This window comes from Letharia lupina, assembly GCF_014066315.1.
Source record: "Letharia lupina isolate WasteWater1 chromosome Unknown contig_4, whole genome shotgun sequence".
In the NCBI taxonomy this organism is placed as follows: Eukaryota; Fungi; Ascomycota; class Lecanoromycetes; order Lecanorales; family Parmeliaceae; genus Letharia; species Letharia lupina.
Window position 1 is genome coordinate 230,737 of NW_023502973.1, and position 24,547 is coordinate 255,283.

The 24,547-nt window shown below is 50.4% G+C and overlaps 8 protein-coding genes across 8 annotated transcripts; 3 read left to right on the plus strand and 5 right to left on the minus strand.

The window, feature by feature from the left end:
* Window positions 1-1,842: 1,842 nt before the first annotated feature.
* Window positions 1,843-2,574, minus strand: HO133_007645 (uncharacterized protein; the record flags this gene model as incomplete). Its single annotated transcript, XM_037298515.1, has 1 exon — window positions 1,843-2,574. The coding sequence occupies one exon, from the start codon at window positions 2,572-2,574 to the stop codon at window positions 1,843-1,845; it is 732 nt and encodes a 243-aa protein (XP_037155851.1).
* Window positions 2,575-3,285: 711 nt separating this feature from the next.
* Window positions 3,286-6,111, plus strand: HO133_007646 (uncharacterized protein; the record flags this gene model as incomplete). The annotated part of the gene is made up of 3 exons (XM_037298516.1): window positions 3,286-3,915; window positions 3,980-4,363; window positions 4,441-6,111. 3 exons carry the CDS (start codon window positions 3,286-3,288, stop codon window positions 6,109-6,111), a joined length of 2,685 nt encoding a protein of 894 aa, XP_037155852.1.
* Window positions 6,112-8,523: 2,412 nt separating this feature from the next.
* Window positions 8,524-9,550, plus strand: HO133_007647 (uncharacterized protein; the record flags this gene model as incomplete). Its single annotated transcript, XM_037298517.1, has 3 exons — window positions 8,524-8,580; window positions 8,639-8,897; window positions 8,982-9,550. 3 exons carry the CDS (start codon window positions 8,524-8,526, stop codon window positions 9,548-9,550), a joined length of 885 nt encoding a protein of 294 aa, XP_037155853.1.
* Window positions 9,551-9,729: 179 nt separating this feature from the next.
* Window positions 9,730-12,340, minus strand: HO133_007648 (uncharacterized protein; the record flags this gene model as incomplete). Its single annotated transcript, XM_037298518.1, has 4 exons — window positions 9,730-11,755; window positions 11,811-11,845; window positions 11,997-12,062; window positions 12,320-12,340. 4 exons carry the CDS (start codon window positions 12,338-12,340, stop codon window positions 9,730-9,732), a joined length of 2,148 nt encoding a protein of 715 aa, XP_037155854.1.
* Window positions 12,341-12,803: 463 nt separating this feature from the next.
* On the plus strand, window positions 12,804-15,316 carry HO133_007649 (uncharacterized protein; the record flags this gene model as incomplete). Its single annotated transcript, XM_037298519.1, has 4 exons — window positions 12,804-14,390; window positions 14,543-14,949; window positions 15,061-15,087; window positions 15,238-15,316. 4 exons carry the CDS (start codon window positions 12,804-12,806, stop codon window positions 15,314-15,316), a joined length of 2,100 nt encoding a protein of 699 aa, XP_037155855.1.
* Window positions 15,317-18,398: 3,082 nt separating this feature from the next.
* On the minus strand, window positions 18,399-20,906 carry HO133_007650 (uncharacterized protein; the record flags this gene model as incomplete). Its single annotated transcript, XM_037298520.1, has 1 exon — window positions 18,399-20,906. The coding sequence occupies one exon, from the start codon at window positions 20,904-20,906 to the stop codon at window positions 18,399-18,401; it is 2,508 nt and encodes an 835-aa protein (XP_037155856.1).
* Window positions 20,907-21,857: 951 nt separating this feature from the next.
* HO133_007651 (uncharacterized protein) lies at window positions 21,858-22,666 on the minus strand (the record flags this gene model as incomplete). The annotated part of the gene is made up of 3 exons (XM_037298521.1): window positions 21,858-22,098; window positions 22,234-22,599; window positions 22,644-22,666. The coding sequence occupies 3 exons, from the start codon at window positions 22,664-22,666 to the stop codon at window positions 21,858-21,860; spliced, it is 630 nt and encodes a 209-aa protein (XP_037155857.1).
* Window positions 22,667-23,769: 1,103 nt separating this feature from the next.
* Window positions 23,770-24,532, minus strand: HO133_007652 (uncharacterized protein; the record flags this gene model as incomplete). Its single annotated transcript, XM_037298522.1, has 2 exons — window positions 23,770-24,389; window positions 24,454-24,532. The coding sequence occupies 2 exons, from the start codon at window positions 24,530-24,532 to the stop codon at window positions 23,770-23,772; spliced, it is 699 nt and encodes a 232-aa protein (XP_037155858.1).
* Between the last annotated feature and the right edge of the window lie 15 nt (window positions 24,533-24,547).

Sequence of the window (24,547 nt, forward strand, 5' to 3'; positions counted from 1 at the left end):
TAATCCAATTCCTGTCTAATTGTTTCAGCATGGTTTGCGAGAAACCCAACACCCCAGATTACATCCGTCGAAGCCTAGAAACGTCAGTGTGCTTGGTTTCCGTTATCACATTCTCACAATTTGCACCTCAACGAGCTCTCTATTCCCCATCTTCAACTACTTATTCATTGACCAAAACTCATCCCTCGAATTCATAATTTTGCTCCAATTTCCATCTTCGACAATCTTCTCCCTATTCATGTACCACAAGGCTTTTTGATTTCCTTTCACTCGCCTTCCTAGAGTCTGGTGCTCGGCTGGACACTCGGTGGCCATGATTAGTGCCGCCGTTCCTGTGTTTTTAAAGAGCATGGCTTTGTGGTACATCGTGTATTGCTCAGCACACACGAAGGTCATGGGGGACTTGGAGACCGGAGATGGTGCCGTGAATACTGAAGGATACCACTGGCAGAGGAAATCATAAGGCTCTTCGCTATGAAAACAGAAGAATACGGGCTCATCTGTTAAAGGCAAGTGCGTTGACATGATTTGAGCAATGACTTGAGGAAATGGCCCGCAAAGAGGTAGAAGTGAAGCGCGATCGTTGTTTCGCTCTACGATACTTGAGGATGCCAGGAACCAGGCATGCTGGTGAGATCGCCCTCTACATATGTTCACCTCTACATAAAACCCCATATACGGTCCGATATTCCGGAGTCCGACCTTTCTTCGCGCCCAAACGCGCGCGCAGGGGGCGAATCGTCCAGATCGACTCACTGCGGGTTTTCGGTCTGGACCGCTGCGCAACGTAATTGACGCATATATTAGCGTAAGGTACGCGTACGTGGAGCATCGCGGTTAGAGTTCTCGAACATTTCCTATTACTCCATGCTTCTTAGGCCTAAAATCGTTGCTGAATATGTGAACCCCCGTCATTTTTGGAAGCATTCATAATAGGAGCTCCTCCAAGCATCAGGCCTTTTTGCGCTGCATCGATTGAAAGTCTGGAAGACGCAGCTGCAGCCGAAACCTTTCTGTAGGCGGACGCGTCAACGTCGCATTTTGCGGTCCAATGCCGTCTTGCGAGGAAAGCTTTCGGGCTGTAACCGTTCGAGCAGTACTCGCCTCCTTGCCATAGGCTCCCCGGGCCGGCCGGCTAAGATACTCTTTTCACGCTTCGAGCAGATAGTCGGGTGCTAGAAGTCCTCATCAACTTGGATCTTGGAGTTGTGGTAAGCGTGCGGAGGTCGGCACCGAAAGTCCTGCACATGCCACGACACTTGCGCTAAGATCTCGAATAGGAAACGTAGAAGACAAGCTAGAATCCGATCGGCCACAGCAGCCGTTTTACGTACCCTCGACCTCGGTTCTAAAACTTCAATCCACCGCACTTCCTCGCTGCTTCGGTCACTCCACATCCGTCTTATATATACTGTGATCGAGCTTTACGTGACCTGAATAGCGCGTAGGCGGAGCCGAGGCACCGCTAACGACGGATACAAGATTGTTATCCCTCATCACAAATAGGAAAACAATTACCACCCACAAGCCGATCGGTTTTCAAGCCTTCCTCGATCAAAAACCCTCTCTCATCTCCTTCGACACACCGTACAAGCACTACGAGTGTCTACAAGTTCGAGAATTACTAGGCGCTTCTCGCTTAATCAGACGATAATACTATCACGTCGGGTTACTCGCCTAACATTTAATCAGCGATTTAACGCATATAATATCATGAGAGAAAGTACGTCTTTCTATCGATGGTTATAATTCTAAGCTATTTACGAGTATAATTTGAGGAAGTAGCAGAAGATTATTGGTCACTATCGAACACCGTACCTCAGAGTCCCGGATCGCCGGCCTTTAGTATGTCACCATTACAATCTTGTTGACGTACCTTCCGTCCAATTGCAGCACCAAATTATCCGCAACCCACTTCCCCGTGTCCTCCCTGGAGATGGTATACCCAATAGCCTTGGACTCCCGCCCAGTCTTGGGATCCTCGATGCCAACCCGGATCTCCTTACTTGTCTCACCGTCGACCAGCAAGCTGGCGCGGATGATCGTGTAGGCCTCTCCGCTTTCCACCAAACGGTCTTCCATGGCCTTCTTGTCTTCGTGGGGGACCTTCAACATAACGTGGTACATTGGAATCATGGCAAGGGGGATGTCGCGACCGAAGCGAGACATGCCTGTCGTGCTGCCTACAACAATATGCGGCCTTCCGGTAGCACCGCCGCTTCGCAGCTGGGCGAGGGCCTCGAGAATGGTGGTCATGCCTTTTCTGCAGACCTCCTCGTCGTCTATCGTCATTTTGGAGAGGATGAATTTACCGCCGATGGTGGAGATGATTTCTTCGACGAGCTTCCCTTTCTCGGCCACCAGGCACTTTGAGACGGCAGCGATATCGTGCGCATTACCCTGGATGACCTGGAGATTGGGGGTTGTCTCGGGTGGGAAGATGGTCGTAAGCTTGGATGGGATACGGCAGAGGGCGATGCACCGGTGGCCTGCGGCGAGGGTGTGCTTAAGTGTCGAGAGGCCCACACCGGTACTGGCGCCGAGAAATGTAACGGTCTTGCAGTGAGTGGCCATTGTGGTGGTTGGTCGATGGTGCTTTGGCGATGCAGGGATAGAATTGCTATGTAAGTTGTTGTGCACGAGGCTGGAAGTAAGATGGCAGAGGCAAGTTATTGTTGTAGAACTGAGCTATGCTGACGATGTCTGTGATGCCCTTGAAAATAGCCAGGACTGATGGGGTTTATCTACAACATAAGTGTCTTGCCCATGACTCAGCACGCAATTGTCTCGGTGTTTTCTCGCGCACATTGACTCGGGGGCGGTTTCAATTGCGCTATGTTGATGATGTCTGTAATGATCATGGGATATGGAAAATCAGTCGAGCTAATCGCATCATCCGATAATAACCAGCACTGATGGGTTTCATTTACAACATAATGTCTTGCCCGTGACCCAGCACAGCGGTTGTCTCGGTGTTTTCTCGCGTACATTGACCTCAGACGAGGTTTCCACTGCCAAGGTCTCTCGAGCTACCCAGCATCACTAAGCCCCTTCGGATTAGCCTGCTCACGGAGGCTGGAGGCTCCGTAGTACCCTAAGCGGAAGGCACTAACCCGAAGGGGGTCAACGAGCTTGGCACTCTGAGGCTCAAGGTTGGCTCGGGAGGCACTAGGCAGCAAAAAGAGACGAGCGTCAGCTTCCTCACAACATCAGATAGGCGTCAAGAGCAAGAACAAGGTGACTACCAGTCGGCCAGAATAACAGCGCTCATTATTTGACTGCAGTATGTCGCAGGTGCTGGCTGTGACAGGATCGGTGGCAACCTCGCGAGAGAGTGCGATTGCGGGCGCCTCGGCTTTGGGCTCCGAGAAAAACGCGACCTCGCCCGCGTCTGCTAGGATTCCATCATCAGCACCTGCGCTGGCGCCGAAGTTGCGCAGCTGCCTTCTATGCCGCACTCGCAAGGTTCGCTGTGACAGGCAGTCGCCGTGCTCTAAATGCAGCCGGGCAAATATTGCCTGTGTCTTTCCATCGACCGACCGCCCGCCAAGATGGGCTCGCCGCCTAGAGCGCCTCACCAACAATGCCGCAGCATCAAATGCGCCCGCACCGCAGGACGCCGACCCGGGCGTCGCTAGGGTCATGGACAGACTGCGGAATCTCGAGTACCTTGTCAAGGAGCTGAGCGGCCAGCTGGAACAGGCACATGCAGCGGCTAGCTCGGGCGGTGGTGGCTCATCTGGAGCCAACTCTCCTAGGAGCTCTACCCAGGATCGTGACGCAGAGCACCAGAGGGACACGCCATCCGCCACGAATACGAGCAGTGTGCAGAAGCAGTTTGGCAGGCTGGTTCACCAGGATGCCAGCCGCAGCCGCTATGTGAGCAGCGGCTTCTGGTCTCGGGTCAACGACGAGGTATGTCGGCCTGTTGTAGTCACGCTGTCATTTTGACCGGATGGCCCGCTCACTTTCGCTGCAGCTCGATGGGCTGAAGATGGACACCCGCGGCCTGGCAGGAAATGAGTCCGACAGCTCAGAGGATGATGCATCGCCTGGAAAGACACCGTCCGCTCAGGAACTTGAGCGAACACCTTCGGAACGCCATGCATTCCTGTTTCGACACAACCTAAGTCCCTCGGCTCCCGACCTCCGCGAGTTTCACCCACTACCGTCACAGATCCCATTTCTCCTAGATATGTTCTCTGAAAACGTGAACTTTTTCATCCAGATCGTCCATATCCCAACCGTTACTAAGATGGTCCGCGATTTGCGCGGCAGTGGAATGACACGCTGCACGCCAGCCAATGAAGCCTTGATGTTCTCGATCTACTACGCCGCTGTAACTTCCATGGAGGAGGACGATGTGAGTTCTCCTTGATTTGTAGTGCCGTGGCTCAAGCAGACATGACTGAGGACGGTATTGTCATTTTTCCTGGGCAGATCGTGACCAACTTTGGCTCCTCCAAAACCGACCTCACTCTCAAGTATCGTCTTGGCCTGGAGCATGCCCTTGCGAAGGCCGATTTTCTGAACGTCCCCGACATAGTTCTAGTTCAGGCGTTTGCCATTTTTCTCGGTCTCGTACGCCGACACGACAGCCCGAGGTTCGTGTGGATGATGACTGGGCTTGTCATCAGGATGGCCCAATACCTTGGGTTGCAGCGAGATGGGACCCATTTCGAGCACCTAACTCCTTTTGAGATTGAGATGCGCCGAAAGGTTTGGTGGGCCGTGTGCATGCTGGATGTGAGAGCATCAGAGGATCAAGGGACGGACCTGACTATCGCGAGCGGCAGCTTTGACACGCGAATCCCTTTGAATATCAATGATGTAGACATCGATCCCGAGACAAAACAGATGCCCACAGAGCGCGCCGGCGTGACCGATATGTCATTTGCTCGCATCTTCTTCGGGATAGGCGATACCATGAGGCAGATGATGGCCCTTAGTGAAAGGGATGGTGTAGCAGGTCTGGAAGACCAAAGCCGTCTCTTGAACGAGATCTACCAGAAATTCGAACAGGGTTATTGTCAGTATACGACAGAGTCAGGGAATATTGCCTATTGGGTCGGAGTCACCATCGCGCGGCTTGCCATGGCCAAGATGACGCTCATCATTTTTCTCCCCGTTCTTTTCTCTTCCCCAAGCGAACACATCTCGGACGAGGTAAGAACCAAGTTGCTGGTCTCGGCAATTGAAGTCGCAGAGTACAATCATGCGCTAAACGCCGAACAAGCATGTCGAAAATGGCGCTGGGTTTATCAAACCTATACCCATTGGCATGCCATTGTATACCTCATGATCGAGATCTCCCGACGCCCTTGGTCGCCTATAGTCGAGAGGGCCTGGGTCGCACTTCACAGCAGCTGGCTGATTCCAGCCCAAGCCCCCATGGACAAGAAACCGCGCATCTGGGTTCCGCTACGAAAGTTGATGGAAAAGGCCAGCAAGCATCGCGACGCCGAGCTCAACCGGCTGCGGGCCGATCAACAGGCCGCCGCTAGGCTAGAGATGGAGGACCAGAAAATCCCACTGCCGTCAAGCTCTGGGCCATTTCCAACCGGGTCTAACGTCGATAGCTTTCGCAGGCGGTGGCGCCAGCTCTTAGCCATACCAGAGGGGCGCGGAGACGGCCCACAGACATCTGGAATATCCGGCGCAGGGCTTGCCGACCCATCGATGCATACAACCTACACAAGTCAACCGACTGCAAGGTTTCCTTACGCTTATAGCCCAGGCGTTTTTAGCTCCAATATGACCTTTGAGCCAACGTATCTTGGTACAAGTGGACAGCAGGTCGGCCAAAATTTGGAGAGTACCAATATCAGAGACCTAAAACCGGCGATTACGACGAACGCTCCCAGCGAATTGGCCTCGGGACAGACTGTTGGGCCACCATATAATCTCATTCCCACAGTCCCCGCGGACTGGTCCGATGGCCGCACTATGAGACCTGATTTTGTCCCTCAGCTGTGGGCTGATGCTGACCTCTCAGTGGATGTGTTTTCCAACTTAGACTTGGATTCCTTCGATGCTAATATGGACTTGGATGATGAGGTGAACTGGTATAATTGGGTTGAATCTGCCAAGGGTACTGAGTGGGATGCATAGCCCAGTGGCAACGGCCGGACCTAGCTCGCTCTAGAGCCCTGGCATTGAATAGTGGTATATGAGCAATGTTGGATCATCGGCGTTGTAACACATGCCTAGAAATGGTGCTCCATTCGACCATTTCACAAGCACCCTTCGCGGGGTCATTCAGTTCAACTAAGTTTACGGAGTGGTATTATGTCCTCTTAGCTGACAGACCGAATACAACTAACGTCGGGAACGCGAGACCTATGTTGAACGCGGTGGCCTTGATCACCCGAAATAGTGCTAATCGAATCTGTTTCTAGTGATGTCGCAACTAAGAATGTATACCAGTCACTTGTGTTCTGCAAAAGGTGGTCGAGCTTGGGCTCCTGACTGTTTGATCTTTCCCCGACCAGGTACAGGAAGAAGAGGCTAAACATCAACAATGGCGAGCGGCGGTCGAACCTTGTCTGGAGCCGGGTTGGCTTTGAACTAATATAGCGAAGAAAAAAGCTTGTGGAACGAATGTATGATTCGAGATCCTGCGACTTCTACGATCATGGAGACACAGAGCATGTTGAAAAGACTATGGATAACGTGTCCATATCCTAGTGGATACACACTCTGGAAAGGTATCTAGGCTAACGCATGGAGAGTGGGCGAAGACCCGGTAAAAGAGATATCGAGGACTGACTGTTAGTTCCAGACCAGGAACAGAGCACAGATATGAGATCACAGACAATCCAAGCTCCACTAAGACCACTCGGATTGATAGAGACTATAGGTAAAAGTTGCACACAGTATCCATTCCGACATAAGATCAGCAGCAGCAAGCCTCCGGCGTAATCTAAATGGGAATGGGGTTCAAAGACTTTACCATCTCCGTATATCGCTTCTGCCCTCCGCCTCCGACTTAGGTACCTGCACCTATTCCCGCTTCACTTCTCCAATCATACCTTTGGCTCCAGCTCCGACTCCACTGTTGATACCTTCAAAGCCTGCATCGCGGCGCCTACGCCTACCGTGCTGCTATTGTGGTTTCCCCAGCCCGCGCCTCCTTGACCTCCATCACCACATACAGTAGAATCTCGATCGCCGCGAACGAAATCGTCCTTCAACAATCCCCAAGTCGTGTGTCAGCTGATAGGAGAGCAGTACATTATTCGAGGACGCCGTCGTTCTGAGTGAATCATACGATGAAGACGCAGTGCAGCAGGTCGACAATACCGCTGACCGCAGGAGTTCATAAGCACTGGAGACCTCGATCCTCGGCCCAAGTCTCGATCGAAGCGCGAGGCGAGACACACATAGCGTGAGATCTAAGAAGAAGAGAGTTCGGGTAAAGTGTTATTCCAGGGCGCAAGTAAGGAGAACCCCGCGAGGGAAATCGATTGATATTCTGTTAAATGACGCCTTACTACGGCGGACGACGGCTGACACTACGACAAAACCAAAAAAAAAATCTCTTTTCATTTTTTTCTTCGCGATTTCTAATAACTCTCTTCAAAATATTTTTTCTAGAATATTCTCAACTCTTCGAGAGGTACTTTTTGAGGCACTCTTTAGGGGCTACTCTCCGGGGTACTCTCCGGGGTACTCTTCCGGGTACTCTTCGAGGTACTCTCCGGGGTACTCTCTCGGGTACTCTTCCGGGTACTCTTCCGGGTACTTACGTTTTATGAAGTTCTTCGCAAAAAAATATATATATATATATTTACGGGACTTTCCGCGGAACTTCCCGCGAAGTCTTTTTTTTTTTCCGAGTGATTTCTCGAGTTAACTCTTTAAGGAAGCCCTCGAATAACCCTCTAAGTACTCTCTAAAATACCCTCCTCGAGTACCTTCCAAAGTATACCCTTAAATAATCTCTTAAATCTTTCTCGAGTAACCCATAAAGAATCCCTTAAAGTATTTCTCTAAGATATTTCTTTAGAAAATCTTTTCAAATATTTTTTCAAAGTCGCGGGAAGAAAAAAAATTGAAGAAAAAATTGGTTTTGGTTTTGTCGTAGTGTCAGCCGTCGTCCGCCGTACTTACGCGAGTAGACAGTAGTGTTACCGCCTTGCCGTGTTTGATAATTCACGTAGACCTCACTGCGCCAAGATCTCCGATAACGGCCCCTCCTGAAAGGTTGCCTGGAAAATGTGCTTGAAGGGGATTTGGAGATGCACCTGGTGCCAGCCCAGCTTGGGTCTCCCAAAGTTCAATTCTTGTGCTCCTAAATAGCGTGAGGAGCAACCCTAACCCTACTTTCGGAAGGCAGCCCTGGAGTGGCAGAGGACTGTGTGCTCGCGTAGCGCGAGCGTAAAGCAGCGGGCAATCTAGACCTGATTCACTCGTAGAGTAGATTATGGCTTGGCAACGTTTAGCAACCTCCGGCTGGAGCGTTCACCAGCAGCTCGAGACCCTCGGGCCTTTCTCCCCCTTCAACAAGATGATACTACGATCATGACAAAGAGGCTCTTCTCTTCTTCCCTCAGAGCCCTAAGCCATGAGAACCCATTAGTACCTTCCCCTTCCCCTCTGCCCCCCGAAACCTTCCTCACCTAACGCTCCATCCCAGGGCCTCCCTCGCACCGGCGCCCCCCCCGAGCTCCCCCGCCGCCAGCGCGGCCTGCCCGAGAAACGCCACATACGCGATGTCCGCAAGGTGATAGCCGTCTCGTCCGCGAAAGGCGGGGTGGGAAAATCGACAATAGCCGTCAATCTCGCGTTGGCGTTCGCCAGACGTGGCCATCGCAGCGGGGTGCTGGATACGGATATCTTCGGCCCGAGTGTACCTACGCTGTTGAATTTGAGGGGGGAGCCGAGGCTGAGTGCTAGTATGTTCGCCCTGGATTTGAGTGACGGAAGGAAGGGAGGAAGAGGGAGGGAGGGGGCTAATATGATATGGCTTGGTGTCGCAGACGATCAATTGATCCCGCTCTCGAACTATGGCGTCAAATCCATGTCAATGGGCTACCTCGTCGACGAAAAAGCACCGGTCGTGTGGCGCGGTCTCATGGTCATGAAAGCCTTGCAACAGCTCCTGCACGAAGTCGAATGGGGCGGTCTGGACATACTGGTCTTGGACCTGCCGCCAGGGACGGGGGATACGCAACTGACGATCACCCAGCAGATCAAGCTCGATGGCGCCGTCATCGTGTCGACGCCGCAAGATATCGCTCTCAAAGATGCCGTGAAGGGGATTTCCATGTTCCGGAAGGTCTCGGTGCCGATCTTGGGCATGGTGCAGAATATGTCGGTTTTCAGTTGCCCGAAGTGCGGTCACAGTACGCATATTTTTGGTTCGGAGGGTGTTAAGAGGACGTGTGAGAGTCATGATATTGAGCTATTAGGAGACATACCGCTTGATGCGAGGATATGTGATGATGCAGATCGAGGGAAGCCTACTGTAGTTGCAGAGCCTGAGAGTGCAAGGGGCGCGGCGTTCATGGGCATTGCGGACATTATTGGAAGGAAGATAGATCTCTAATGTTCCTTTTTGGTTGGTAAGGCACCAAGAGAGAAATCCAGGACTCCGGATACAGCAATGTTGTTATCCCATCAAGGTATCATCGCTCCGAGCTATGCTACAACTCAAGCCGTACTATGCAAAAGTGCTAAACATCAAGCCACATTCCGAACCTGCTCTCGTTCCGTTGCGATGTCACCTTACTTTTTCTGTTCCTCTCCAGATGCAGGACTCGTACCCAATGCCTCATCGGTGACTCCTGTTCCTGCCCTTGCTAAAGGACTCCCTCTTCTGGCGGCATCAGCGTTCCCTTGACGCAGACCAGCTCGACCGTCATGCCACCTCTTAGGCGCAGCATAGCGTCCTCCAGGAATGGATGGTGATTTCTCTGGCGTGCCACTTCTCGATCGGTTCTTCAGCAGTAGAGGGGGGGTTTGTGGTGTTGACTCTCTTGGCGTCGAAGGGGAGCGTCCTCCTTGCGATGGGTACGTCCAATTCCTGGTGTCGTACCCTTCATCTTCATACCTTGGACTTTGAAAGCGCGCCTCGCTTTCATAACCTCGTTCGCTTCCGTGTTCTCCCTCTCCGTCCGACTGAAGGGTTCCTTCACGGCCATGGTACTGGTATTCTTCACCCCTTCGCTTGATAGGGCTTTCATCATATGGATCGAAACCGACACGTCGTCGTGCTTCCTCTCGAAGACGCTTACGCTCTTGTATGTCATTACTCGCGGCACCAGTAGAGGCTGACTCGCTGAGGAAAAAGGTAAGAAGTTCATCGGGAATAGACAGATGAGGTGTTTGCTGGAATTGTTGGAGGGATAGAAGTCGAAGAAGCGTCTCCAATAAAGAAAGCGAGGTTCGAATCGGTGGAAGCGTAGGCCGGAGTTGCTGCCAAATCTGTGGAGTTGGTGGCTGAGGTGACGGAGAGGATGTGGGTGGAGTGTTCACTGAGAGGCGAGATAAAGCAGACGTCATTTTTGGGTCCAATGAAGGAGCGCGAGAGGATGGGGCGGGTCTCAAAGAGGATGTGTCGACTTCGGACTCAGTATCGGAGTCTTCTGCTTCGGTGTAGACTTCGAATGCTATCCATTCGGGATCGAGATCAGATGGAAGACGCCAGGGATCTGGAAGGCGGGTAACTTGCTGGTCTTGCGATAGTGTTGATGCCGCTGGCGAGGATTGCAGTCCACACTGGGGTGAAGTAACCAGTGCTTTACTGCTGTCATGACTGTTCGTTGCCGGGGATTGGTTAAAGCTATTGGTGTCTGCCTCGTCGAAGCCTTGTCCGTCTTCATTATTATCTTGGTTCATCATCCTTCTTGGTGGAATAGCATTTGGATCTCTCTTCAACAGGAGCACCGGGCTGTTGGTTTCGCCTTCACTTCCGATGTTTAGGATCTTACCCGTATCTGCGTAAAAGATTTTGGACAGCTCGTGTATTGGGACAGCTTCTCGTATACCAGCCGAAGGTACGTCCCCGTACGAGCCGGGTTGCGGCTCGCCATCCTCGAAAGTGTGGACGCGATCATCATCCAAGTCTTCAACAATGACAAGCTGATAAGCGTATTCATCTGTTTTAACCTCACCATCCATTTGTGGGGGAAAGTAGTCCGAGCGTTCCGATTCCTTGAAGTCGGATGTCCCATCGCCCCCACTGGTATGCTTTGGAGAATTTGCCGTTCGATTGGTTCCAGGTAGGTCATAGAGTGCGTCGATCGACACTCGCATGAGCCTGACATCCGCCTTGTGAATGACCTCTTTCCACGTACTCTCTCGCACCTCTTCTTCATTTTGTGGTCGAAGGTGACCTAGGAAGAGCATGTACATTGACAAGGTGAAGGTAGGACCGATCTGAACATAGCTGGAAGACGATACACCGTATTGCGAGTCTCCTGCCGTCAAAAAGGTGCTAGCCTGTAGTAAGCGGGACGGAGAGACGGTAGAGGGCAAGTTTGAGGAAAGGCTGGCACCAGAAGCTGTGATGGCAAGATTGATGAGTGGGACTGCATCCTCGATGCGACTCAGTAGCTTGCGGATAGCTTGGACTATTCGCTTCAATTCTTGTTCGTGTTGAGCCTTGTCTTGAGCTTTGGAGACTTTTCTTCGTACCAATTCCTCGGCATTGGCTGCGGATGCGAGACGTTGGCCGAGAGCTTGGATCTCCCATCGAAGGGACTTAGTGAGGGAGACAGCAGATTCCAGAGATGTATTTCCCCTAGCAGAGCTGGTATAACATATCAGTCATTACTTTAAACAAAGATCTCTAGGGTCTTACGTACATCAATTCTATCATATCAATCGCAGGCGATATGATCTACCAGGAAATAATTAAGAAATGTCTCCTTTCTCTCATTGGGGATAGAAGAGGGAGCTGAGCAACCAGACAACAGGCACAGATATCGACAGATATAGGAGAAAGCGTGATTGATACGAGAATTATCATGGTACGGGAAAAGGGGACAAACCCGGATCTTGCTGTTCAAACGCTCTTGCAGTTCTTGAAGCTCCTCTTTCTCGTTGCCCTCAATAGTCTATTATCGAATGGTCAGGATAAGTTATGTCATAGTCAACGAGATCAAGAGAGCGTAGAGACCTTTAGGAGCCTGGACGACTGCCTGATTGCATAACCAGCAGTTATTGTGATCCCAGATCTGCAATAGGATCAGCGTTGGTCCTGAGAGTGGCCCCTGCATTTATGGACCTTATGGCATAGTTCATAGCTTGCTGTGTCACCTATGAATCTTGTTAGACCCTTTTCAGCATTCTTCCTTAAAGCCACGCATCCTACCTTCCCCAGGAATATGTCCATGGTTTCTGCGATGGTTTCGTGTATAATAGTGAGTCATGAGCACTTTTTGTTCGACCAAAAGCTATCCGGGTCAGTATTTTGGATGACGACGGGATCAGTGCTAATCGTCAGCAGGGATATCGGAATGTTGTTGAATGAGTGAATCAACACGAGTCAAGATGACTCTGCCAAGAGTCAACAATAGCCGGGAGCGCTAACAGCCCTACGATAGCCGAGCCGTCAGCGCGCGGATCTGACTCTCACATTTTTATGGGTTGAAGATCAGAAGTTTTGGCAGTACACAAGAGACCCTCAAGTCCAGAGATCGTTCCAACCTACATATAACTACCTCAATAACTTGTCGGACCTCGTATTCGAGACCAAGACAACCAAGACATTCAGACAGACAAATCATCGCACAAAGCAGGCCGCAGCCCCCACTTTGAGGCACTGTGCACACTCAAAACCTTACACCCCCACCATCATGTCGGGTCTCGAATCGTGGGAGGACGACCCAGCGGCACAAGATGACAACCTCTCCAGGCAAACGCAGCAAAACCTGAATATCAACGGCCAGGCCGGCCGACCCACCGGCTTCACTCCAAATGCGAACACTTTCCAGCCAGGTGCTCAATCTTTTCAGCCTGGTCAACAATATCAACAATACGGAGGCTATGGTCAACAACAGCAGTATGGGCAATTTTACAATCAACAGCAACAATACGGCGGAGCATACCCGCAATACGGGCAACAAAGTTACAATCAGTATAGCCCGGGCTACGGTCAGCAATCAAGCTTCAACCAGGGCTATGGTGGACAGCAGCAACAGCAACAAACTTCTCAGCAACAAAGAGTACCTATAATAGCAAAGAGGCCATCAGCGGCAGATTCGGCATCCTCGCCTGCAGCCCCTCCACCAACACCCGCTCAATCCTCAGGACCACCCGTGGTCAAGACACTCTCAATTGGCGGGGAAACCCCGGGTGCTACAGCGACAAAGCCAAAGGTTCTGTCCATTGGTGTCCCAACACCCGCTCCCTCAGCAGCCAAGGATGCTTCGGCCGAAGATGGAGCAAAGGTCGCAGCGGCCAAGGCAATTGAAAAGACCGAGAAGTCGGCAGCAGGCACCAGCGGAACAACTTCACCTTCTCCATCCTCAGGGCGATCCAGTCCCACAGCTGCGGAAGCTCGAGAAGCGAAGAGGGAGGCAGATGCAGTGGCGAAAGAGCAAGCTGCAGAGGTAGAGGAGGAGATCTTGGAAGATGTGTACGGAAAAGAGCATGTGAATTTGATTTTCATCGGGCATGTTGATGCAGGAAAGTCAACACTGGGAGGCAGTATTTTGTACGCAACGGGCATGGTAGACGAAAGGACAATGGACAAATACAAGCGAGAAGCCAAGGAAGCTGGTCGAGAGACATGGTATCTATCATGGGCATTAGATCTAACGAAAGAGGAGCGGTCGAAAGGAAAGACCGTTGAAGTGGGTAGAGGCTTCTTTGAAACCGAGAAACGACGATACACCATCCTCGACGCGCCAGGACACAAGACATTCGTTCCTAATATGATCGCAGGAGCATCACAAGCCGACGTTGGCATTCTCGTCATCTCAGCAAGGAAAGGAGAGTACGAAACGGGTTTCGAGAAAGGAGGCCAGACACGAGAACACGCCATCCTGGCCAAAACCCAAGGCGTCAACAAATTAATCGTTGTGGTCAACAAGATGGATGACCCAACCGTCGAGTGGAGCCAAGAACGTTATAAGGAATGCACGGAGAAGCTCCTGAATTTCCTCAGCCGCCAAGTCGGCTACGGCAAAAAAGATGTCACCTTCATGCCAATCTCGGCCCAAACTACGGTTGGAATCAAAGACCGATTACCTAAAGATCTTGCACCATGGTATGATGGTCCATCGCTCCTGGAATGTCTCGATAACTTCAAGACACTCGAACGAAAAGTGAAGGCGCCCTTCATGATGCCTATTAACGCCAAATACAAAGACATGGGCACTCTTATTGAAGGCAAAATCGAAGCTGGTCAGATTAAAAAGGGTAATAGTTATCTGATGATGGTATGTGCATTTCGAAATGATCACCGCTTAGTCGCAATTGATATCTGAGTCACAGTTTTTCGCGAGCAAGCCCCTCTCCTTTACCCCTTAGACATGTCTTAGAACGCGAAAGTTTGCCTTGAAGGAGCCATGCTGACTTCAAATGCTGGCAGCCCAATCGTGATGACATCACCATCTCTGCACTATACGGTGAGACAGAAGATGAGATTCCAAGCGCTACTTGTGGTGACCAAGTACGGATACGTATTAGGGGCGTTGAGGAAGAAGACATTTTACCCGGCTTCGTGCTTTGCGCGCCACAACGACCTGTCCACTGCGTTTCGGCCTTTGAGGCGCAGATCGCTTTGCTTGACTTAAAGAGCATTTTAAGCGCCGGTTTCAACTGCGTATTGCACGTGCATTCCGCCATCGAGGAGGTTACATTTGCAGCGCTTCTGCACAAGCTTGAGAAGGGCACAGGTAGAAAAAGCAAGAAACCGCCGGCGTTCGGAAAGCAGGGCATGAGTATCATTGCTAGGTTAGAGATCATTGGTGGTGCCGGAAGGGTGTGTGTGGAGAAGTAAGCTACTTTTCGCCGTTGACCCCTATTCTGGAGAATTACGCTCTTGAGACCTGTCGCGTAACTCAAAAGATGCCTTCGAATGGAAACGCTGACTCCGAAAATCGATAGGTATGAAGATTACGCACAGATGGGAAGGTATGTATATTTCGGAGTGAACGTTCCTATTGCGGAGCACTTTTTCGAGTCGCAAGACGTGTCCCTGGAGCCAATAGGACCTAAAAACCCTTCAAGCTTATCTCATTGTTCCGGTCTCTGCTTTGAAGAAGGAATGCTGATTTTCTATAGATTCACACTAAGAGACCAAGGACAGACGATTGCAATTGGAAAGATCACAAAGCTCATCACAGATCCTGCAGCAGTTTAAATGCATGAAAGGTGGCTCAATTGGTAGAACTGTCAACTTGTCCAGTCATGAAGTTTAAACATGGACAACAAGATCATGATGGAGTAGACTTGCGCTGTATCAAGCTGCACTACAAAACCTTGGTGATTGTCTTGATATCTAACTAGACCTTGAATTGATATGCCATTATTTGCATGGATTTTGGCGCAAACATGGTCCATCTGATCTTTCAAAAGTGCCAAAAAAGTAATCTATCCTCTTAGCAGACTGCCAGAAAAGGTGGCAGGCTTGGGCATTCACCGCCTCGAAATTCATAAAACCGGCGGGCTTCAAGCCATGCCATTTGACTACATACGCACATAAGTACCCTGGAAAAAAGCTTTGAATGCACGGTTGACCCAACACTGGCGGCCCTTCATCCAGTAGATAAAGGAACTAAAATTGTTCTAGTGGTGGGTTCTACTGAAAGCTTGCCTGCCGCAACATGAAGATTAAGGCACTTGTATTATTAAGATGAAAGCGCTGTAAGTACCCTTTTTTCTTTCTAAATGACAGCGGCATACTTACATCATCTGACGAAGTTTCCCAAGCCAAGGCGGTTGAAAGAGAATTCATAGACCAGTGTAGAAGTACCCAGCTGCCAAACAATGCCACTGATGCTGCACCGCCTCTATCCTTGGTCTCAGATATTTGAGGGACAAGCATTCCAAGCCTTGGAAGGCCGGGAGGCTTGAAAGGGCAGATTTCCGGTGTGCGTTCTTTGACAAAATGTGCATCCTCAGAGACCTGAGACCTGCAATGCAGGTAACTGCAATGGTAAATGCCCTCTATCATCCGTCAAAGATTGCTTGTCTGCAAGCATTTCTGTCCTAGACCCACGGAGGGAACCGCAGGAACGCAGAAGCTGCTCAGTATCTTGAAGCGGTCACTTTTACTAGGGTGTCTGCTGTTTCGTGAAGTCAAGTCGTTGTTGTGGATATGTATGGAGGTATGTCCGGTGTAAGCTTGCCTTCTTAGCAATCGGATAGGCCATTCCCCATTTTCTTCACCCACCAGATATAATGTTGGCTCTTGAAGGACCCAGATACTTGCATACTTTGACCTTGCCGTCAGGGTGCATCGATCATATAGAGGCCCTCCTCACAGCTTCGCTTGTCCTTGAAAGCAACTATCCACACACATCATCCGCAGCGAGACCTCATCTCATCCAGGATTGGGTCAATGCGGTAAGCGAGCTCGCAAGCTCAGTGTTGGTTTGCTGTAGAGGTTGTTGAAGAATACCAACGACTATTCCGATAGTCCGCAGCTGGCCCGAATGGAGTCTGTCACGAAAAAGATGGCTCGTTGAGACGTTGGTTATTCCAGAAATATCTTACTACGGACTCTTCGACGGGGGACTGAAACAGGAGCAGTGCATGCCACCATTCTTTCAGTGCTCGATAAGTTCCTCTCCCCATCAGCTCCTGGCATCGTCAAAGTCATCGATCCCCCAGCCCAAAATATCGAGGACGAGAAAAGCCAAAATGATGGGCGTGATTGGATTGATCGCTGAGTATGTTGACCTTCGGCTGAGCTGTTGGGGGGACGTCAACTTCGATGGCTAGACTGGACCGCTGTAACGACATATGACGACTTTTTCGTTTATTTCATAACATAGATCCTTTTGCCTTCGTCGCATGTCGATCGTGGGGTATCCTTCTCCCTGGTCAATACATCCACCCTATCCATAAGTGTTCACCCATGAGGAGTATACTTCCTCATGCCGCTGTGTTGCCCATCTCATTCAGCAACCTTCTAAGGGTATACGGTAAATTTACGGGCATAAGTTCAATCGTTACTACTTCCTCGATCCCTTTCTACACCCTTGCAATTGCCAATGTTCTGCAGACCTACCTCGCCATCGCTTACCCCCGTCCTCGCCAACTTGATCACTTCCCCTACGATCCCAATCAGTCCTCAAAACCACCGATGAGATACTTGAAAAGTCAGGCATACTCTCCTAACTCTTACAACCGGGCACACAAAGTCTTCTGATCTCGGCAGTCGCAACAAATAGTGTCCCTTATCCCAGTACCCTCTTAAGCAGCACAGCAACGAAGAACTACCCCTTCCGTCGAAAAATGCAGCAACATCCTATCCGGCGTAATGTAAGCTGTCACGAATCCTAATTCCAACATCCCAAAAAAGATCCTCGCTGACGACCCCTCGTCATCTCTTGGAGATTGGAGAGATAACTTTCACACATTGCCATGTTCGTTCGTAAACGAATGCCGTCTTGATCCCCACCCGTGTCTTTTTCGCCATCGGCAGCATCAATTCCCCCCGAGATCGGTTCGATGAGTAGGACATTTGACGTATTCGTGCTTCTCAGCGGGCGTGACATGCTTCGAGATCTGATCCTTATGAATTTTTAGCACGAAATGAAAGATCTGACCTGCTTGATGGCTGAATGGTTTGATCTGGATAAGGCCAGACGATGTGAGAGCTTCAGTCTCGACTTGAGACAAGGCATAGGTCAATGCGACCGTTGCTGCTAGGGCATAAAAGTGTAACGCCATGATGGAAGAAACGGGAGGGTGAAAAGGGGAGGAGGGAGATGTAAACGATACAGTCAACCAATGGGCAACAGTGAGGTTTTTTAATTGAATGACTTCGGTTCAAGGCCACAAAGACAGTTTGCAAGAGAGGCTAAATGAACCCTTTTACATTTTCAGATGAAGGTCTGTGTAGTCTAGAACTATGCCTTGCTGGTGTTGGAAAAGGTATCGGAACGGTGCTACATTATTCTGTTTGATTACGGGCTTAGTGGTGGGTCATGGGCCTTGACGCTATCCATGGAGGGTATAAGCGAGTACTGGATGTTGGTTCGTAAGACGGGTACCCATTCTCTCTATGGGAGTCGAGTATTGACCATTGACATGCAGCATTTTGTTTCTTTTTCAAGTCGGACTGATCAACTTAGATACATAGTCCAGACATTCTATTCGCTATCTTTCGGCCTGCTGTGGCTGCCTGGATCACTGTGGTGCCGGTTTGCTTGAGGTGATCCAAATTCAGGGTCGGGAAAAGTCCACGTTGGAGCAAGTAGACCAACGAGAGAAAGTCAATCAACGCACCACATCCTTCCCCCTTCCAACCTCCACCCCTCCCCCACATGTCTGAACCAAGTAACAACACATACCCACATATCCAACGCCTCTCCACCCTCACCTAACCACTTGAGCGCTGCACCCGCCAGCCCTGGCTCATCCGCGAGCAGTTTGCTCGTCATCTCCTTACACTTAGCCTTCATTTTACGGATTCTCTCCTCGCTCACCTGCTGGGCTACCTCAAGCCCTTTAGAGTCTTCGAGCTCCCAGCTACGGAGTTCTTGCATGAGCCGTTCAGCAGCATCATACACGATGACTGCCTCCGGGGTTAAGGGGGTGAGAATCACAACCTCGCCTAAACTTGCATACACTACGTCTTCTTTTTCCTCAGTGATGGTGACGAGTCTACCTTCTCGGAGCGTATCCTCGAAGAACGTCGGAGACTTGTCTGAAGGTTTTTCTGCTAGAACGACGGCTAGATCGCCCTTGGCTAGGTGGTCCACGAATGGTGTTTGCATGATCTCCGAGGCGGAATGGCCGGTTTCTATTTCCGTGGGTGTTGAGTTATAGACAAGTTGGCACCAGATGCCGCGTGTTTGGTCTTTGAAGATAAAGCGTACCTGCCGCATCTCGAGAAGGATGTCCCAAATAGGAGAAGGGGATGGGCCTGAGTATGGACGAAACCTATAACTGTGATATTCGGCCATTAGCCCCTCGGAAGTGGGCTTGCCTTGGGGGCCTCGCCATCGAAGGGATCGAGTATGCTCGTTATGAAAGCGTTCGCCGGGAGGTAAGAGGGTGGATGGAGCCCATCGATAGCCGCGGCGTTTGAGTTTAAAACCGTCGAGAAATATCATCTTGCTTGGGAGTGAGCCGTTGTTGGCTGCAGCTAGAAGGTCCCATGCCTTGCACATTCTGTTTTCACCGGACAGAGGGAGAATTTCAGACACATCTAAACTCATGAGCGAGGCTATGCAGATAGCTTCATCCGCAGCAACGGTGGTGTTCCGCTGTGAGAGCGCTCGATCGAGAAGCCAAAGCTGAGGAAGGCCATTTGGGGAGTAATACCAGCTCAAAGTCAGTGGCTTAGAATCTAGCCAAAAGTCTTGCACCAGCCTCCTGTAGTTTAGGTTTTCGTCGTGTATTTTCTTAAGGCGATTGAACATGGGCTCTAGACGAAGAGGTCCGTCTTTGAATTGAACCCATGGGTTGCTGGCGAGTGCGCTTTCTTGCAATGTCCATAGCCTACGCATCCATCCAGATGTCAAATACCTGGCGTGGAGCTCTGCTGCACCTAAATTTTGACTATTGTAGCTGTACAAACTTGAGTCAAGGATCAGTGTCTTGTTTGCTTCTGCATAGATGCGCCTCATTTGCAACAACGCTAGCTTTTTCCCTTCAGGGTCGACCGGGCAACAGAGTGTGTCTAGCCAGAAAAAAGGTTGTTTGCCAGCTTCAGCAAACAGGTCGAGCATTCTAGCAAGACGTGCTAGTTGGCAATGGGGGAGCGAATTGGCCCCATCATTACCCAGTCCGTCCGACCAGACGTGCGATATTGCCACATAATGTGTCGTGTCTATCCCGGAACTGGACAACTTAAGGATAACTTTGCTTGGCTCATTGTCCTTAACAGTGAATTGAAGGAGGGGTATTGCTCCAGAGCGGTAGATGTCCACGACAGGCTGCTGATCGATGGAGATGGGTTTGCGTTCGCATTTAGTTTCATTGGTACAAGCCTCAGAATGACGCATCTTGTACTGGGACAGGCTAAGAGAATGTGCAAAACAACACTTGGAAGTGCAATCTCGATGGTTAGCCATACTCGGTGGCTTTTTCATCTTGCTGAAGAAATACAGTAACTGAATGCTTGTAAATTTGTTGGTCAGCCGTGTAATGTCGTTAGGACACCAATTGGCTGCCACCATCGCTGCTTTCATCTCGTCTGAATAAAAATTACGGGTGAATGGTCTTTTGCAGCGCATAGCGTCTGGAAAGGTACCTAGATGGGCTAGATCTATGGCATTTCCTAGAAGTTCTGCAAGTGAAGCAATGGAATTTTTGACAGCATGATTAAAGTCTGGTGCTGCAACTGGTAAGACCCTCGTAGTAAAATCAATGCATTGGACGGCGTGGAGGTAGATTTCCTTTTGCGTTGGCTTGTCCAGTGTTCTTACCAACTCGAAGCGTTGTTCTGTCAAGGACTGGAGCTGCATCGTTGAGATGACCGGGCTGCCATCTCGTTTCGATTTTGACACAAAGCTCTCATGATCAAAGAGCCCGGCAAGAAGCTCGGCGAGTAGGCCAAAACATAGCCAAGTCTGGAAGAAGCTTTCGAGATCGCGCGTTGGTGTAGGAAAGAGCGCCTCGTGATACTCGTAGGGCGCTTCACGTGTCATCCAGGGTCTACCTTTGTGACGAGGGTATTCAAGAAATGGTATGGTGGTATCGTAGGGCTCATTGCAAAGGTAGGGGACCTCGCTCAACGGTAGAATGGGATCTGATGGGAGAGGTAGATGATCCATGTCGGCTAGTAGCGCTCAAGTGGAGGACAGATTGATTCGACAACCTCCCCTGAATGTTGCTGGGCCTGATCATCGCTAAACACTGTCTTCGTTTCGCGTCTCCACTCAAATACTATGGCGGCGATAAGAGGGAGTCGTACAGTACTCTATTTTCCCGCGTTGGATCACCTTGCCAATGCGAAGAGGGCGGCAGCCATAGCTTGGGCTACAACGACGATAAATACCGCTCCGAGACGGCGACGACGCTAAAAGGGGAGGCTGTCGAAATTTGGCCCCCAGGCTTCCCAGCCACCGTGTTTCTCAGCCACCTAATTTTATACTGTATGTAAGACCTGGCCCCGGAGAGGTCTGGAGAAATCAATCCAACTGTTCTACACAGCACATACCTGATATTCTAACAGAGGCGGCACGATGAGACCGGAGTCGAGCGGAACAGAGTGGGAGATGTTGCGACAGCAACCGGTTCTTAGGGTCTCGCTACTGCAAGCCTCCTGCAAGTAATCGAAAGCACCATTTATAATCTGTCGGAAAATTCATGGATAGCTAATCAATTCATACATAAACGAGCAATTCTTGAGGTAATTCTAGCCCGCTCACGAGTTGACCAGGTTGATAAGTCCACAAGAGCAGGCCCCTCGTTCCCTCCTAACGAGACTGGGTGTGGCAGAATCCATTGTTTCACTTCAAGAACGACGCTCAAATTGAACATGACTATGCGGAAGAGGTTAATAGGATTTCATTTTGCATGGCGCCTCTGAAATTTTGCAATGCTTGAAGAGTAAGTAAGTATGGATTTTGATGAATGGACGCCACAAGAAGGAGATAAAGGTAGGCTGTCTTGTAAGGTACATTGTCACGGTGTGAGCGCCTCTTTTGCTGCACACTATTGGCCTTCTTTTGGTGCCGGGGAGAATCATGTGGCACGCAGGCATCTCTCTCTTCGTAAAACATCTACTCCAGTACGGCCACCTCCATGCCTAGCTCGTCACCAGCCTGCACCTGCTCAACCCTCCACCTTCCCATCTCAAACGTCCCGCTCTCCGTAAACCAATCCTCCATCTTCAGCAGAACGGTAACGTTATCCACGTATGTGCCGATAACCTCCCCGAGAACCCTTCCAGTCGGCGCCACTTCGACACGACTCGTCGCATCATCTTGTTTGACGGACTGCCCGATAGTGACTTCGTAGGCCCTACTACCCAGCCGAACGTCTCAATTCTCATCCGAGCTGAGTGAAGAGCAAATTTGGTATGAGGAGAGGCCAACCCAGAGGATCGATCCTGCTAAGTCTATCAGTCGAACGAACTCGGAGAGCAGGCCTATATACAGAGGAGTTGAGACGTCGTCGATGTCGAGGGGGCTGGCGATGAAACGAAGTGTGTTGGGGAGGGTGTATATTTTTAAAGACTCATCAGCGAAAGGAGGGTCGGTGTATGTCTGCGGAACTTCCTCAACGGAATTGTTTGTCGATGAGGTTGCGATTGGGGGAGTAGGGACAGGAGGATGTGCGCAGATACTCTGGAAGAAGGCAATAGAGTCTATGAAGAGGAACACGATCAGCCCGAGGGCAATGACGGGGATCGAAAAGACGATGGCAGAAGCGACGGTTATGATGTTGAGGATCAAGAGATACCGCTGAAAGGCTTCCCCGACTACGCCTGTGATGATCGAGATTGTCCATTGCCAGACGCCTCTGAGGCGGGAGTTTGCAAGCGTGGTGTAGGAATGCGAGACCACGAGGTAGGGACTCCGTCTTCCATGCTGATGCTGATGCCAAAATAAGTCCGTCTTGAGGAGAATAATAGCTTGAAGTATTATGAACAGAGAATGTTTACCCTCTTGAGTGATGTGAAGAGGGTCTAATTGTTGAGAGCCGGTCAGTCTTAAAGGATTGCAAGTCTAAATATGATCGAACTGAATGTTAAACACAGTTGATAATCGGTTTCCTAGGAACTTTAGACTCCTTTCATTTCGCTGTCACGCGACGAGCTCCAGCTCCAATATTAAGACCGGGCTAGCATCTCAAATTTCTAGAAGAACGATGCTACGTCAACAATTTCAATCCCCGAGAGCACTCGCAGGGTACAAATGCGTCTGGTAGGCAGGCGCGGATAACAATAGCGTCGATATCAATAACGTTCCAGATGCTGGCTTCATGATAGACCCTATCTCGTACCCGTTTGTCCAACGTCTGCAGATCTAAGTGGGAGATTGACCACAAAGGACATCTTCAGAGTCAATGCCAAGCCAGGAGGACCGATGGATGCCGCTCGCAGTACTGTACCAGCGCTGTGGTCATGAGCAGAGCGTGACAAGTATAATTGAGAATTAAGACTAAAAGACAACACCAAGGAGAAACACTCCGTACACGGTGTAGTTGCTTCGCGACGAGATTTTAAGCAACAATATGACGAGCGAGACGGCCCCTTGCTTGCTGGAGTGCATTAATTAGGTACGTGGGACATGTGTGATGTCAAAGCTAGTATTACCCAAATGTATGTATATGAAAAGTGGTCAACAAGTCAAGTGTTCTATGTCGCACCGTACGCCAAAGGAAAGTTCCACCGTTGCCGCCGGGCTCTTCTCATAGTGCCCCAAAGCATTCATACTTGCTCCTGATGAAAAAGAAATGTCTACATCCACCAAGCTATATCCCAAAAAAAAAGGTATGCGAAGTATGCCATAATGATACAGATCCGAAGAGGATCTCTGATGTCCTTGAAAATGCCTCGTAGATTCAAAATGTTTCCGTCCGACTGACAATCAGACTGTTGAACTCGCTGGCGCAAGCGTCATGCTTGAGGGAACAGCTCTTCATCCTGTTATTTGCCATCCAAACTGGCGCCGCCACGAGTTCCGTAGCTCAAGAGGCTTCCTTGAGGGACATGTGCGCAGCGCGCTTTGGAAAAGAAGTGGTACTGTTTGCTGATGCGGAAAAGTTTCCTCGCATGAAGTCATTGGGGTTGAACCCATAGGCTTCAAGCTGGCTGATGACGGTGTTGATGTCGCTGGCATTATTTCGCTTGGAGATGCTCGACTGGGAACTGTTACCCGACGGAACGAAGCCGTGTGCTTCCAGTCTGCTGATGACCAGGTTGATGTCCGGCAAGGTGCGCTTTTCCAAAGCTGATTCGAGACCGGAAGCATCGCGCTTCGAGGCTGTGCCGTCGGTCGCACTGACGGGGACAAAGCCATGCTGCTCGAGCAAGTTGATGACAAGGGGGATGCTGGGAACAGATCGCTTCTCGACAAGCGAGTCAAGGCTAAGGGCATCGCGCTTCGAGATCGTGGCGTTTGCGTTGGGGACGAACCCGGCCTGCTCGAGATTGGCGATGTACGAATCGATGATGGCGCTCATGGAGCTGTTTTGGAGTACGTCTATCGAGGAGTTGAAGGTAGGAGGATTGTTTCCGCGAGCCATCAGTGATGCTAAGCCTGCTGCATGTTCTGCAGGCAGATTGGCCATAATAGATGCGATGGCTTCTGATGACATCCGTTAGCTTTCGGAAAATATCATACGGCATGGAAGAATATATTTCTAGCATACCAGGTGACGCCAAAGGCACAGCAGCCGCATTAAGGCTGAAGAAGGTCAGACCCAAGGCCGCGAATGAGAGGTAGAGCATGGTGTCGATGGGTAC